Source organism: Lontra canadensis, unplaced genomic scaffold, assembly GCF_010015895.1.
Source record: "Lontra canadensis isolate GAN:19392208 unplaced genomic scaffold, GSC_riverotter_1.0 scaffold62, whole genome shotgun sequence".
Lineage (NCBI taxonomy): Eukaryota > Metazoa > Chordata > Mammalia > Carnivora > Mustelidae > Lontra > Lontra canadensis.
The window spans coordinates 8,905,030-8,917,508 of NW_022631056.1; the positions used below are offsets into that span (position 1 = coordinate 8,905,030).

At 32.7% G+C, this 12,479-nt stretch overlaps 1 protein-coding gene across 24 annotated transcripts in view; it reads left to right on the forward strand.

Annotated features, from left to right (window-relative positions):
* The window catches only part of ROBO2 (roundabout guidance receptor 2), a 1,669,704-nt gene that overhangs the window by 1,597,428 nt on the left and 59,797 nt on the right, over positions 1–12,479 (forward strand). For all 24 annotated transcript variants that reach the window (XM_032878035.1, XM_032878033.1, XM_032878031.1 and 21 more), the window contains one exon: positions 6,304–6,486. In XM_032878035.1, coding sequence (XP_032733926.1) covers positions 6,304–6,486 — 183 coding nt within the window. The remainder of the gene's footprint in view (positions 1–6,303; positions 6,487–12,479) is intronic.

Genomic DNA, 12,479 nt, shown 5'->3' on the forward strand with positions numbered 1-12,479 from the left:
TAAAATGTACTTTGTCTAATATTAGTATAGCTACATTATATTAAAAGTCTTTACATAGTTTGTGTTTTGTTTCCATCCTTTTACAGGGATATTGTACATTTCTACTATTTATATGACATATTAAGACTCTTAAAGTCAGTATGATAATCTTTGCCTTTTTATTGGAATGCTTAGACCATTAACGTCAATGTAATTAGTGATGCATTTGGGCTTAGAATTACCATCTTGCTATTTATTTTCTATCTGAATTTGTTCTTATTTTCTTAGTTTCTTCTTGTTGAATTAAGTCACTTTCTGTATTCTATTTTATATCCACTATTGGATTGTTAGGTTTAAGGTTTTTTTTTAAAATAATGGTTACTCTAGGATTTACCTAGCAAGACCTTAAAAAAATATAATTCCATTTTCATTCCTCTCAGTATTTTTGCTATTGTTATAGTTTTACTCTTATATAGTAAACACCAATATACAAACTAAAGTAGTATTATTATTTGCTTTGCTTTAAACCATTAGTTATCTTTATCTTTTAAGTGAATTAAAACTAAGAAAAAATTTTATTTTACTCGTTTTTATCAGATATTCTGTTCTAAAAATTCAGTTTCCTCAGTCTCCCTGAGTTCCTCTATCTCTTTAATACAGGAATTTTGTTTAGCCACATTTGGATTCCCCTTCACTGCATCACATTTTAGTATTAGCATTATCTTCAGATCAAATATGAAAATAGTAAAATCTCCCTTTTTTTTACTTCCCCTTTCTTACAATCCTGCCCTTTTGTTTTACATACTTTGCCAATTTTTCTACTTATTTATTGGAGGATTATGTATCCCATACCTGTTATTTGTTTATGGGCATAAATGGAAGTATCCAGTGAATTATTAATTTTATATAATATACTTTTCTGTTCTAGAATTTCCATTTGTTTTCTTTTACATGTTCCATTTATTCTAATAGCTGCTTTAAAGTCCTTTTCTCCTCATTTCAACGTCCGTGTCATCTCATGGTCTGTTTCTATTGATTACTTTTTCTCTTGACCTTTGGTTGTCTCTTACTATTTTTTTCCTTCTTTCTTCTTTTTTGCTTTTGTTATTTTGTTTCTTTTTGCATGCTTAGTAGTTTTTTACTGCATACTATACATTGCAGATGCATACCATAAAATTTAGTGATCTTCTAAAGAACGTTGGGTCTTGTTTTAAAGAGAGTTATGTTACTAGCTGATCATCTTGATTTTTCGGGGGCTTGGATTTTACCTTTGTTAATACGGGACTGTTTATGTTTTGACCTTTTTCTCAGAGCAAAATCTCAGTTTGACCTTTACTTCCAAGTCATGGCCCTTAAGAGGCTTCAATGAAAAGCCAAATATGTTGATCTTGTTTTCCAACTTGATGAAACTCAAGGTTTAAACACAATTTTCTCTACAGTGAACATCAGCTGAAAAGTCTGTTTAGCCTTTTCAGCCTTCTGGTTTTTGATATTCACCAGATTCTTGGAATCTTCATTCTGCAGGTACTCTTAAGAGTTCATCTTATGAATAAGGGGGAGTTCATACAAAGATTTGGAAATATTACTTTCGTGTGGCTCTTGAGCATGGCTTCCCAGTGAAAATTTTCAGTCACTCTGTCATCTGAGAACTGTATCCTCTGACACCTCATAGCAATATGACTGAAGTTTTCAATTTGGGTTCTAGCTGCCTAGCACTGTATGGTTTGAAATCTTTAAAGGGAAAAGAAAGCCTCAGAAGTTCAGATTTCCCCTAGTGCATTTCCCTTCTTTCAAGAGACATATATCTTCAGTTCTTCCTGCTTTTCTTTATTAGTATCTTTAATATTTTTTAAATGTTCTTCCTAGAGTTTGCATATTTTAAGGATATTTACCCAGAGTTTGATACAATAGAATGTGCCAGTCCCATTTCTTTCTGTTTGTTTTTTGAAATGATGCATATAGAGCACACTGCCAATTTCTAGGAAATTGTTTCTTTTTACAAAATATTTATTGTATATGAAGAGATTTAACAATTCAGCCATACTGTTGATTTTTAAATATTCTCCAAGTTTTTGTTCTTTTATATATTAAAAATGTTAAGGAGAAAAAGTTATAGTATTAACTTTCCTTTAAATTGCCTTCCCTTTCTTAATTAGTCATACAGACTGAATTAATTTCTTAACCTGAGGGGAACCTACAATCTTGCCCTTCTGAGATTTTCTAAAATAAATTGGAATAAGAGAGAAATACAGGTACACCCAAAAGGATTTAACTGATATATATACACACACACACACACACACACACACACATTTTATGCTATTTAGAAGTAAGCCCTTCTTACTTCTCTTACTTTTTCCCTTAAATGTTTATGAGACATATTTAAAGGGCACTGTTTTCTATTCCTGCATAAACAAACAAAGCTTTGTGGGTTTTTGTTTTTGTTGTTTTTTTTTTTTTTAACTGTCTATAGCAGTTGGGATATTTCTAACCCAGATTGTCAAGTATCTATATTTTTCTTTACTGTATTTTCTATCATTTTTATTAGGAGTGTAATTCTCAAGCAAGGGGAAGTTTTTGTTTTTTTGTGGGTTTTTTTGTTTTGTTTTGTTTGGTTTTTGTAGAGACTGTATGTATTGTTCACAATATTGGGGGGATTTATTGCACTTGGAGGCAAGTAAAACATTACAATAATACCATTTAACCAAGCTCATCTCATGTCAATTAAGAACTTAACAACTGTGTAGTAACTTAAAAAGAGGAAAACTGATTTAGAGTGTTTTAAATCAAATAGAAAGTTTTGTTTAAGTTTCTATTAATTTAAAAAGACTAAGTGTTTTTAAATGTATAATTATTTCTTTATTTTTTAGCATATTATACAACTCTTTCCAAATTTTCCGTGAAGTAAAAAATAATCTAATAAATGATATTTCTCCTATTTGTGTAGCTAGAATGTGCAGTATTCAAGATGTGATCAAATAGAATTGTACCATTTGGAATAAATGCATGCTCACACACATGCACACACACACACAAGCACAACTCAACAGAGAAAATGCTGTTTATACTCAAGAGATTTATTTCTTTTTAATATCTACTGTTGTACTGAAGAAGCCTTTAAGTGTTTCTTTAATTACTCCTGCACATCTATCTTGCCTGATAACATTATCTACACAACTATTATTCCTTAGTTGAAAAGTGATTTAGTGATGGCTAATCTTTTTCTGTTTCAATTTGTGCTTTCTCTATTGTCTGTTCAGTACTAGAAACAGCACTCGAAGTGACTCAAGCTCTACCTCATTTCCCCTTTGCTTTAATTAAATCATGTATTGGCATTTGATGTAATTTATGGCTGATAATTTTAGATTTGTCTTATGCCAGACTATGTACTGTTTCATCTATTCCTTCTCAGTTTTATTTTCATTCCAGAAAGTCCCATTAAGGGAATATTAAATATCATATAAATATAATAAATGGCCATATACTGGTTTAAAAGCATTATTGTTCTTTTGTCTGTATTTTCCACTGGTAAGATAATTTAACATCAAAGTGTCCATAGTTCTCCTATACCATTTTACTTACACACACAGAAATTCAACCACATACATTTACATAAGTAAGCATCAAAGATTATGCCATATAGCAAATGTACTTTGCTTTATAATTTTCAGTAATCTTGCTTAATAATATAGCTATTGTTTCTTTAATCATTTGGCCACTTAATGCTTACCTTACATAGTTGGTAATAATATGTGGAACAGCTGCAAACTTTCACAGTAATAGATACAATCGAATCTGATGTGTCTAATTAATTTTTAGTCCAACAAATTAGTTTTGTTCCTCATTACTCTCCAATGGGAGGAAGACATTACATTTCATTATATTTTTTGTCTGCAAGAACAATGGAGCGTTACAGGTCACACACATCCCTTGTCTATGCTCTAATTAGTCCAACTGACAACATTGTTTCAAATATACCAGCAGCGTAAGAAATAGTAATACACCTTTGGTAATATAATTATTGCACTACATAAAACATATCTTATCAACCTTGTACACAAATGAAGGACAAGTTTTCTTTTCTCCTTGTTCAATAATGTTGATTTTCTTTTTGGTAACGCTTAGTAACTATAAAAATCAGCAGGTATGGGGCGCCTGGGTGGCTCAGTGGGTTAAGCCTCTGCCTTCGGCTTGGGTCGTGATCCCAGGATCCTGGGATCGAGCCCCGCATCAGACTCTCTGCTCAGCAGGGAGCCTGCTTCCTCCTCTCTCTCTCTCTCTGCCTGCCTTTCTGCCTACTTGTGATGTCTGTCTGTCAAATAAATAAATGAAATCTTAAAAAAAAAATCAGCAGGTATGTGTATGTCTCATATTGAAAATATGAGTTCATTTTAAATATATTTTTGTCTAAGTTTATGTATATAATAACTAAGGACAGATAGATTGGGAAGATTAAGCAGGTTATTACATAAGTGAATCTGGGTTTTACATTTGGAATTTAACACAAGACATTTCAGAAATGGAATATAAGTATGTATAAGAAAAATGCTAACAGCTATAACAAAAAAACCTATATACTGATTGGCTTAACAAAATAAAAGTTTCTTTTTCCTTATTCATAGTGCCATCTGATATAGATTAGCAGAATGGAGGTTAGGGTTTCTCCTCCACACAGTCATTTAGGGAACTTCGATCCTTCCAATCAACAGCTCTGGATTCTCTTACAGGGGTCAGAATGCTCCAAAGACCCCTTCTTTCTATTTAACATTAGCAAAGAGGGAGAATGTCAAAATTGTCACAGTAGTGTGTGGGTCAGGTCTGCAGGCGGTATGCATAACATGCCTATGCAGTATTGTAACAGTCACTTTGCTGCATTTAAGTACAAGTGAGTCTAGGCTATGTTGGCTAAATTTCTGACCTGGAAGAAAGGAGAAACTGGCAAACAAGTCATCTGTGGTTTTCAAGACTCTCATACCTTGGCAATTTATAACTTACATCCCTGAAGGTCCTTGAGTGGCTCTTAAAGTAACCCTTACCCATTCTTGGGTCATAATTTGGAGTCATAAACTACGATGTCCTTATCAGCCTCCTTACATACATCATCTTAACTAATACTTCCAAATATTTGAAATGGTGCTGTTGCCAACTAACAGAAACAGGTACTTGAAAAGATTAAGTCCCTTACCTAAGGTTATTGCTTATTTAAGTTGGTAAGTGAAAGAGATGATATCCAAACAGGAAACTTCAAAGACCATGTTCTTTCTACTATGTTGTAATGCCATAATAACTAAAATAATGAACATCATACATGTGGTGTGATACGCTGAAATTTGCCACTTACATTTTTATTTCAATTTATTTTTTAAGTCTTTGATTTGTAACTAATAGGATATGATATTGACACTACAAATCACTTAATTTTCAGTGTTTAAATATCTTAATCTTTTAAATACACACCTAAATCCTTGCTTTTCAGTGATACTACAACTCCATAAGTTTTAACCTATTTTAAAATGTGGATTAAGATTTTCTTAATTATATTTGAAAGGTCTAAACTGCCAAAATCATGACTATTTCTAGAGTAATATTAGTCCAGATTTAAATATTTATTTTAGTAACATAGACCTTAGAATTAGTATTAAAGTTGTCTTTTTTATTCAACTTTCAAGCAGATTTTCAAATTAGTTTAGTTTTAATGTACCTTTTTGTAGTATATATGTATATACATATATATAAATTATAGATACTGGTCTCTATGAAGTACATAATTGTCATTGCTTTATATAGTAGTTTTAATACATCCCCCAAAATTAAAGGGTGTTTGATCAAAATAAGATCTTTGTTAGACTATTAAGGACAATATTAAATGACATATTTTTAAGCCATGAACAGTTGCATTGATGCAGTGCTATAGAGGAAAGACAATTTGCAAATTTTATGCATGTTGCAGTTGCTTTTTTTATTTTAATGAGACTATATTAAAACATACTTTACCTTACTAAAGAAAAGTTGCTGTTATTTTGCACCCTAGCACTTATTTTAGTACTTATTTATCAGGCAATAAATCAAGAAGCAGTTCTGAATCTATTCATAGTAAACCAAAACATAAGGGAGCCATGTTCTTAATCACACTTTAGGCTCATAATTTGATTCTTCTTCTGAAACTTATGAAATATACTTATCAATAATTGTGACATTCTCAGAGCACAAATATTACCTGCCTTCATAGCAATTTTCTAATTTTCTGTGTCTTTGGCAGACCATGTTGTATTCCTGTGCTTACCATCATATTAATGTCTACTAAAACTACTATTTCTTCCACAGGGGGACGTAATGAAGTTGTCATTACTGAAAACAATAACAGTATTACTGAGCAAATCACTGATGTTGTGAAGCAGCCAGCCTTTATAGCTGGTATTGGTGGTGCCTGCTGGGTAATTTTGATGGGTTTTAGCATCTGGTTGTATTGGCGAAGAAAGAAGAGAAAGGGACTCAGTAACTATGCTGGTAAGAGACTATTTCTAGCTAAGAAAATCTCCTGTTTTTAGGAATGTGATGAAATGAAAGAGAGGGAATGGGACTGAATAATGAGTAAGTGAATGAACGAACGAATGAATGGATGTTTCGTCTTGTTTTAAACACCTGCTCTGCAAAATGCAAGTATAAACGTGCTTTAATGTATTTCTTTTCACCATATCACATTATGACTATAAGGCAAGCTTTTTGCTGTATCTCCAATGAAGCATAACAAGACCACACACAGATAAATGTGTGACCATTTTTTCTCAACTAGTTCTTTAAAACACACACGCGCGTGCGCGCGCACACACACACACACTCACACACACAGACTGCATGCCATGAACCCATTATCTAAGAGGTGGATTTAGGCAAGATCATTTCTAACATGCTCAGGAAGAAAATATTTGAAATATAGCTTTTAGTATTTCGAGATGTAGATTACAATAGGAACTGCCCCAGATGGCAAAAAAAAACAAGGAAAAAAAATCTCATCAGAATTAATAAGACTAATGAAGCATGAATTAAGTGATTTACTAGTCTAGTCTATCTATTTCAGGGTGACCAATCAGCCTTTTAGAAAGGAGAAAAAGGAGAAGGAAAAGAAGCAGAAGAAGGAAAAGGAGATCCTAGATGTCCTAGCTATTTGCAAAAATGTTTTCTTCTTAGAATCTGTGATAGAATTTCAAGGATGTCAAAAACTGTGGCCCTCAAAACATTTCCAAGGCAGAGAGGGAGACAGGAGAGGGAGTAGAATTATCAAGTCGGTGATTTAAAGAATGAACTCAGTATTGAAGCTATGTTCAATAGCAACTTTAATTGCAATTCATTTTAAGTGTTTCTTCTAACAATAACAATCATAAAAATACGTTGTCTCACAATATTTCACACTTTCTAAAATTTACAAGGGAACAATTTTAATTTCACATCATCCTACAAACACATCAGAATTTTTTGACACAGTTTATTCAATCTTCTATCTCCAGTTTTAACTTTAAGTTTAAATGTTTATAAATGTCTTAATAACTGATTCTGATAGAAGCCTTATAGTTTATTAAGCTTATAAGCTGCTCTAGCCTTTAGGCTTCTTAGCCACTGATAATGTCTAAATAGTGCAAAATAGAAGGGGATAGCACCCACTTGGTTCTCTTGCTTGTGACTTGACAGCATTTACATATAATCTTTCTATTATAGCATTGCGGCTAATGTCCATATCTTATGAAAATTAAGGTGATTATTAACCATTAGAGTAAATTTCCATGACTAAAGAAAGCAGGACAGTGCATCCATTGAAAAGTGGATTCCATGCTTTGTGACTTGCAGTCATTCTGCTTTTCTCATGTCTCACTGATTGCTGGTGCCTTCTTCCTTGGGCTGTGTCATTTGACTGCTGTATCCCCACATCATTGAGGGGTTCTTTCCAGCAAGAGGTGCTAGGCAGTAACTAGTGTCAGAGTTTTGAACATTCATGATACTTTAATGTACCTTCTTGGTCTGCAGTCCACTTATCTACCTTCATTCCTTGTAGGCATTGTCATCAACCCATCTGTTAAATCAATCACCATGTTACAGTTCATCTCTGTGACATACATATGAATCATGTAAATCATAGGGAAGAACTAATTTAATTCATTGTCTAGTTAGTGTTTATCCCTTTTCTTGATTTCAGGGAAAATAATAGAAGATTGACTGCTCTAGTTTCAATGCAGAGTTCTAGGATATCCATATTTGAGGTGTTGCATTTTTATCTTCCACACTCATGTGCTCACTCCTATAAATAACATAGTTCGCATAACTAGTAGGTTTGTGCTTTTAGTAAAATTATGTCAGACAGATTTCTTTTTTCTTTTTCTTTTCCTTTTTTTTTTTTTCTAATGGCAGTTTTTTGCAAACCTATGCATTTAATTTGAAAATATCTATTGGTCTTTGAGCTTGACAAGTATAGTACATTTCCTATTATCATTTCTCATCATGATTGATATCCATCTGCTTGTAGAGAAACTCCTAACTCAGAAGGTGCTATGCCCTTCAAATATTTTGGAGTAAGGCCAAGCCAGAGAGCAGCCTTTCAAAACCTTTATACTTAATTGATAGATGGCTGACTCTCAGAATGGATTCACCTTCAACTAGTAATTTGCCTTCTAGCAACTGCTGTTCTCTTCTAGGTGAGAAGCAAATGAAAATCCAAACCATAGGTACCTAGCATTGCATATCTGCCTTGGTAAATTTTTTTACACATTTCCCTCCATATATATCCTATCCTCCACCTGTTAAAATGTTCATGTTCTTGTCCTTATACAACCTTTTAAAAAGGGGATTTTTAAACATGAATGATTAGTGGAGTATATATCATAGGTTCAAATTTCTGATATTTTATGCATGAGCTAATGATCTATTTAAGAGCACAGAGATTTCATACAGGGCTATTTTTTTCTTTCTTTGAAGTGTGTTGTAAAAATTATGGAGAATATACTCTATTTGTACTGGTTCTGTTTATATTTTGGTTATCATAACAATTCTGTGGGAATCTTATAAATTTTAAAAGCATGGAGACAATGTGATTTTACTCACAAAGTAAAAAGACTAATATTTTCACTGCATGGTAATGTCTCTATGGTGTCCAGACTTTATTGTTAATTTATCAGAGCATTGGTAGTTTTTTTCCCTAAATAAACAAAAAATCTACTTTGGGATAAATATTTAGATTAATTTTATAACGTAAGATACTTCATTTATTTCAAACCCCAATTTTGCTCTTAGGTTATACTTAGACAGTATATATATGAAATTTACGTATATTAAGATATACATATATATCTGATGCAATTCACATATATATCTATATATAGATATATATATGCATTTTAATAAAGCTTGGCTGACTCTAAGAATTATAAAGCAGGTAAAATTTGATTTTAACACTCCCTTTTTCCTACTTCATTCCAAATCTCTTCTTAACCACTAGAGGTAGAACAGGGAAGATTTTAACTAGTGGGAAGATATGTAAATATATTTCAGGGTAGAGATTCTAACTCTCAGCAAGATGCCTTCCACTCACTCTGTGCAGGAAAACTCACTGACTTTTATTACAGCTAGTCTTTGGCTCTCTGTCATGTGGATAATTATATTTGAATGTGTAGAAGGAAGAGAAAAGGTGCTACTAGGTATTGATATTTTTCTTATATATCAGAGGATTTAAACATATTTATCATAAGACACTAGTAGAATGACACCTTATATTATAAAAACAACTATCAAGAATCAAATGCAAACTTACATATTTAAGTGATCTGTGCGGGGTACCTGGGTGCCTCAGTTGGTTAAGCATCTGCCTTTGGCTCGGGTCATGATCCCAGGGTCCTGGGATAGAGTCCATGTTGGGCTTCCTTCTCAGTGCAGAGTCTGTTTTTACCTCTCTCTCCCCCTCTCCCTGGAACGTGCTCTCTCTTTTGCTTGCTCTCTCATAAATAAATAAAATCTTGAAAAAAATGATGTGAAAGGAGAATTTGGCTTAAACCTATTTTGCTTCTTTACACAGCAGATAGTGGAGATTTCCCCAGGGCAATGTTACACACGAACTTCTTATTCAATTTTTTTTTCCTATTTATTTTTTATTTAAATTCTTCAGGCACAATCACATGCCACATCTTTGCACATGGTGCAAAGAAGGGCAGCTATGACAAAAAAAAGGAATCCTTATATCTCATATTCTGGGTGAAATGATTTTATACTTTCATTGAGCATCATACAATGTTATTTATCTTCTTCTCCATTGAACACTAACAGTCTTCTTGTCACTGCATGTGAGGTTCCTGACTGCTTGAATAATTCACCACCCAAGTTGTAGCATCAAATGAATGGTAAAAAGATTTGAGTGGGAGATACAGAGACCATTAGGTGATTTTTGAATCTAGAGTAAATGTTTGATCACATGTGTTAACAGTGTTTGTGAATAGATAAATGAATAACATAAGTATGGGTAAAAATTATGGAGCTCTCATGAGGATTCTATATAGCTATATTATATAGATAATATGCGTGTTCATGTATATCCATTTTATAATCCTCACAAAGGTTACGTGACTCTTTTCAAACTTACGTTGTTCACTTTGTTATTCACAATTTTTCATTTGTCAACTTTGTAATGAAAGTATATATATATTTTTTTTTCACTTGTAAAGGGGTGAGTGATAGTTTATGAGTATTACCTTTGAGAATAACAGATTCTGTGAAACTCAGTAAATATAAAGTTTAATGAGTGAGCAAATTATGAAGTGCTAAACACTTCTTGCATAGGCTTTAAAAACCATTGGTGAAATAGAAATTATTTGACAAAACTATCCAAAGACAGCTAAAAGATTTGATGGAATTTTTATACTCTGATTATCTGGGCTGTGTTAATGCTTATTAAAAGAGGATTAATCTACATTCATTTTTGAGAAATAGCTTATCAGGAAAGGGAAGGAGGCTTGGCTAGCAACATTAAAGTTTCCATTTGGAGTAGAAAAATGTGGCCTTCTAGAGATAGGCACTGTGAAAGCTTCCTTACCTCAAAATGTCAATTTACCACACCGCTATATTTCCCTTCCCCCTCAGTTCTAGCAGGCATGAGATTAGGATTAATCCTGTCAGATAATAGTAGAGCTACATTCTGTATGATGTAACTTGCAAAATCTCTTTACTTCATATCCTTTATAAATATTGCAATAAATTCAAAATATTTAATGTCATTCTTAAACACTTCAGGGTGTGGTATCTGTAGAACTTTTTAAATACGTTAGCACTATCCAGTGATTTTTCAGTAAAAAACTTCTGTATGTTGTTCCCTGAAAGTTCTTAACTTTAGATACTAGCAGGGACTCCTTCCTGGTAAAGATTCACACTTCTTTCAAACTTATCTCTGTTAAGCACAAAGTTATTACACTGTGATTATAAAAATCATGACTAGAGCAAAATTGTCCAACAACATCTACTTCCATCCCTCTTGCTTTTAAATTCAAGGAAGTTCAACATTTCTTTGAAATGAAAGCTACCTCAAACAGCTTTCAATTTGCTGTGGAATTTATTTTATTTTATTTTATTTCTGCACAAAAAGAAAGACTGAAAGAAAGAGGAAGGAAGGATAGAAGGAAGGAAGGGAGGAAAGAGGGGAGGGAAGAAAAATGCTCATCAAAACACTATATGTGACTTCTATTTTAGTCATTCTAATTGCTTGTCCTTATTTCTAGTCTACTTTTCATCTTGTGGTCTAATACGACCCAGTTACTTTTGGTCTACTTTTCAAAATGGAACAAATCTGTTTGGAGCATGGAATAAAAGGGAAACTTGAATAGTCATCCTTTTTCCCCTTGTTTTCCGAAGACAATGAATCAATCTTACTATGATAAGAGTTGTTTTTTGTTTGCTTAGTTTTGATTTTTAGGTTTTCTTTTGTCATGGAAGTATACAAAATCGAGAATTTTCATGTATACCAAATTCTGTCTATGGACCATTTTAAGTTGATCATGTATTTACATAATGTACTGTTCATTTTTGCCTCTGTGCAGTTGGTATGTAGAGGTACAAAGATAAGTGTCATTATGGAATATTTTGCCAAAAGCGGTTTAGAAAGGTTTGAAAACAGATTTTAATGATGATTGTAACACAGAGAAAAACTGGATATGTCCTAGGTGCTTTGAAATTTAAAAGCATTTTACTCATAGTATGTAATTCTTACTTGGTAAATATGACCCTTGGTATAGTGTCCATATTCTAACATGTCTGTAAATTAATCCTGATTGTATTTTCCCAGTTTTCTATTGTGTTAAAATGCACATAACATAAAATGTACTATCCTATTTTCAGATGTACAGATTGGTGTCGTTAGATACATTCAAAATGTTTTGCTATCATCACCACCATCCATCTCCAGAACTCTTTTCATCTTCTAAATTGAAATTGTATACCCTGTAAACAATAACACCCATCTCCCCACTTCTCCA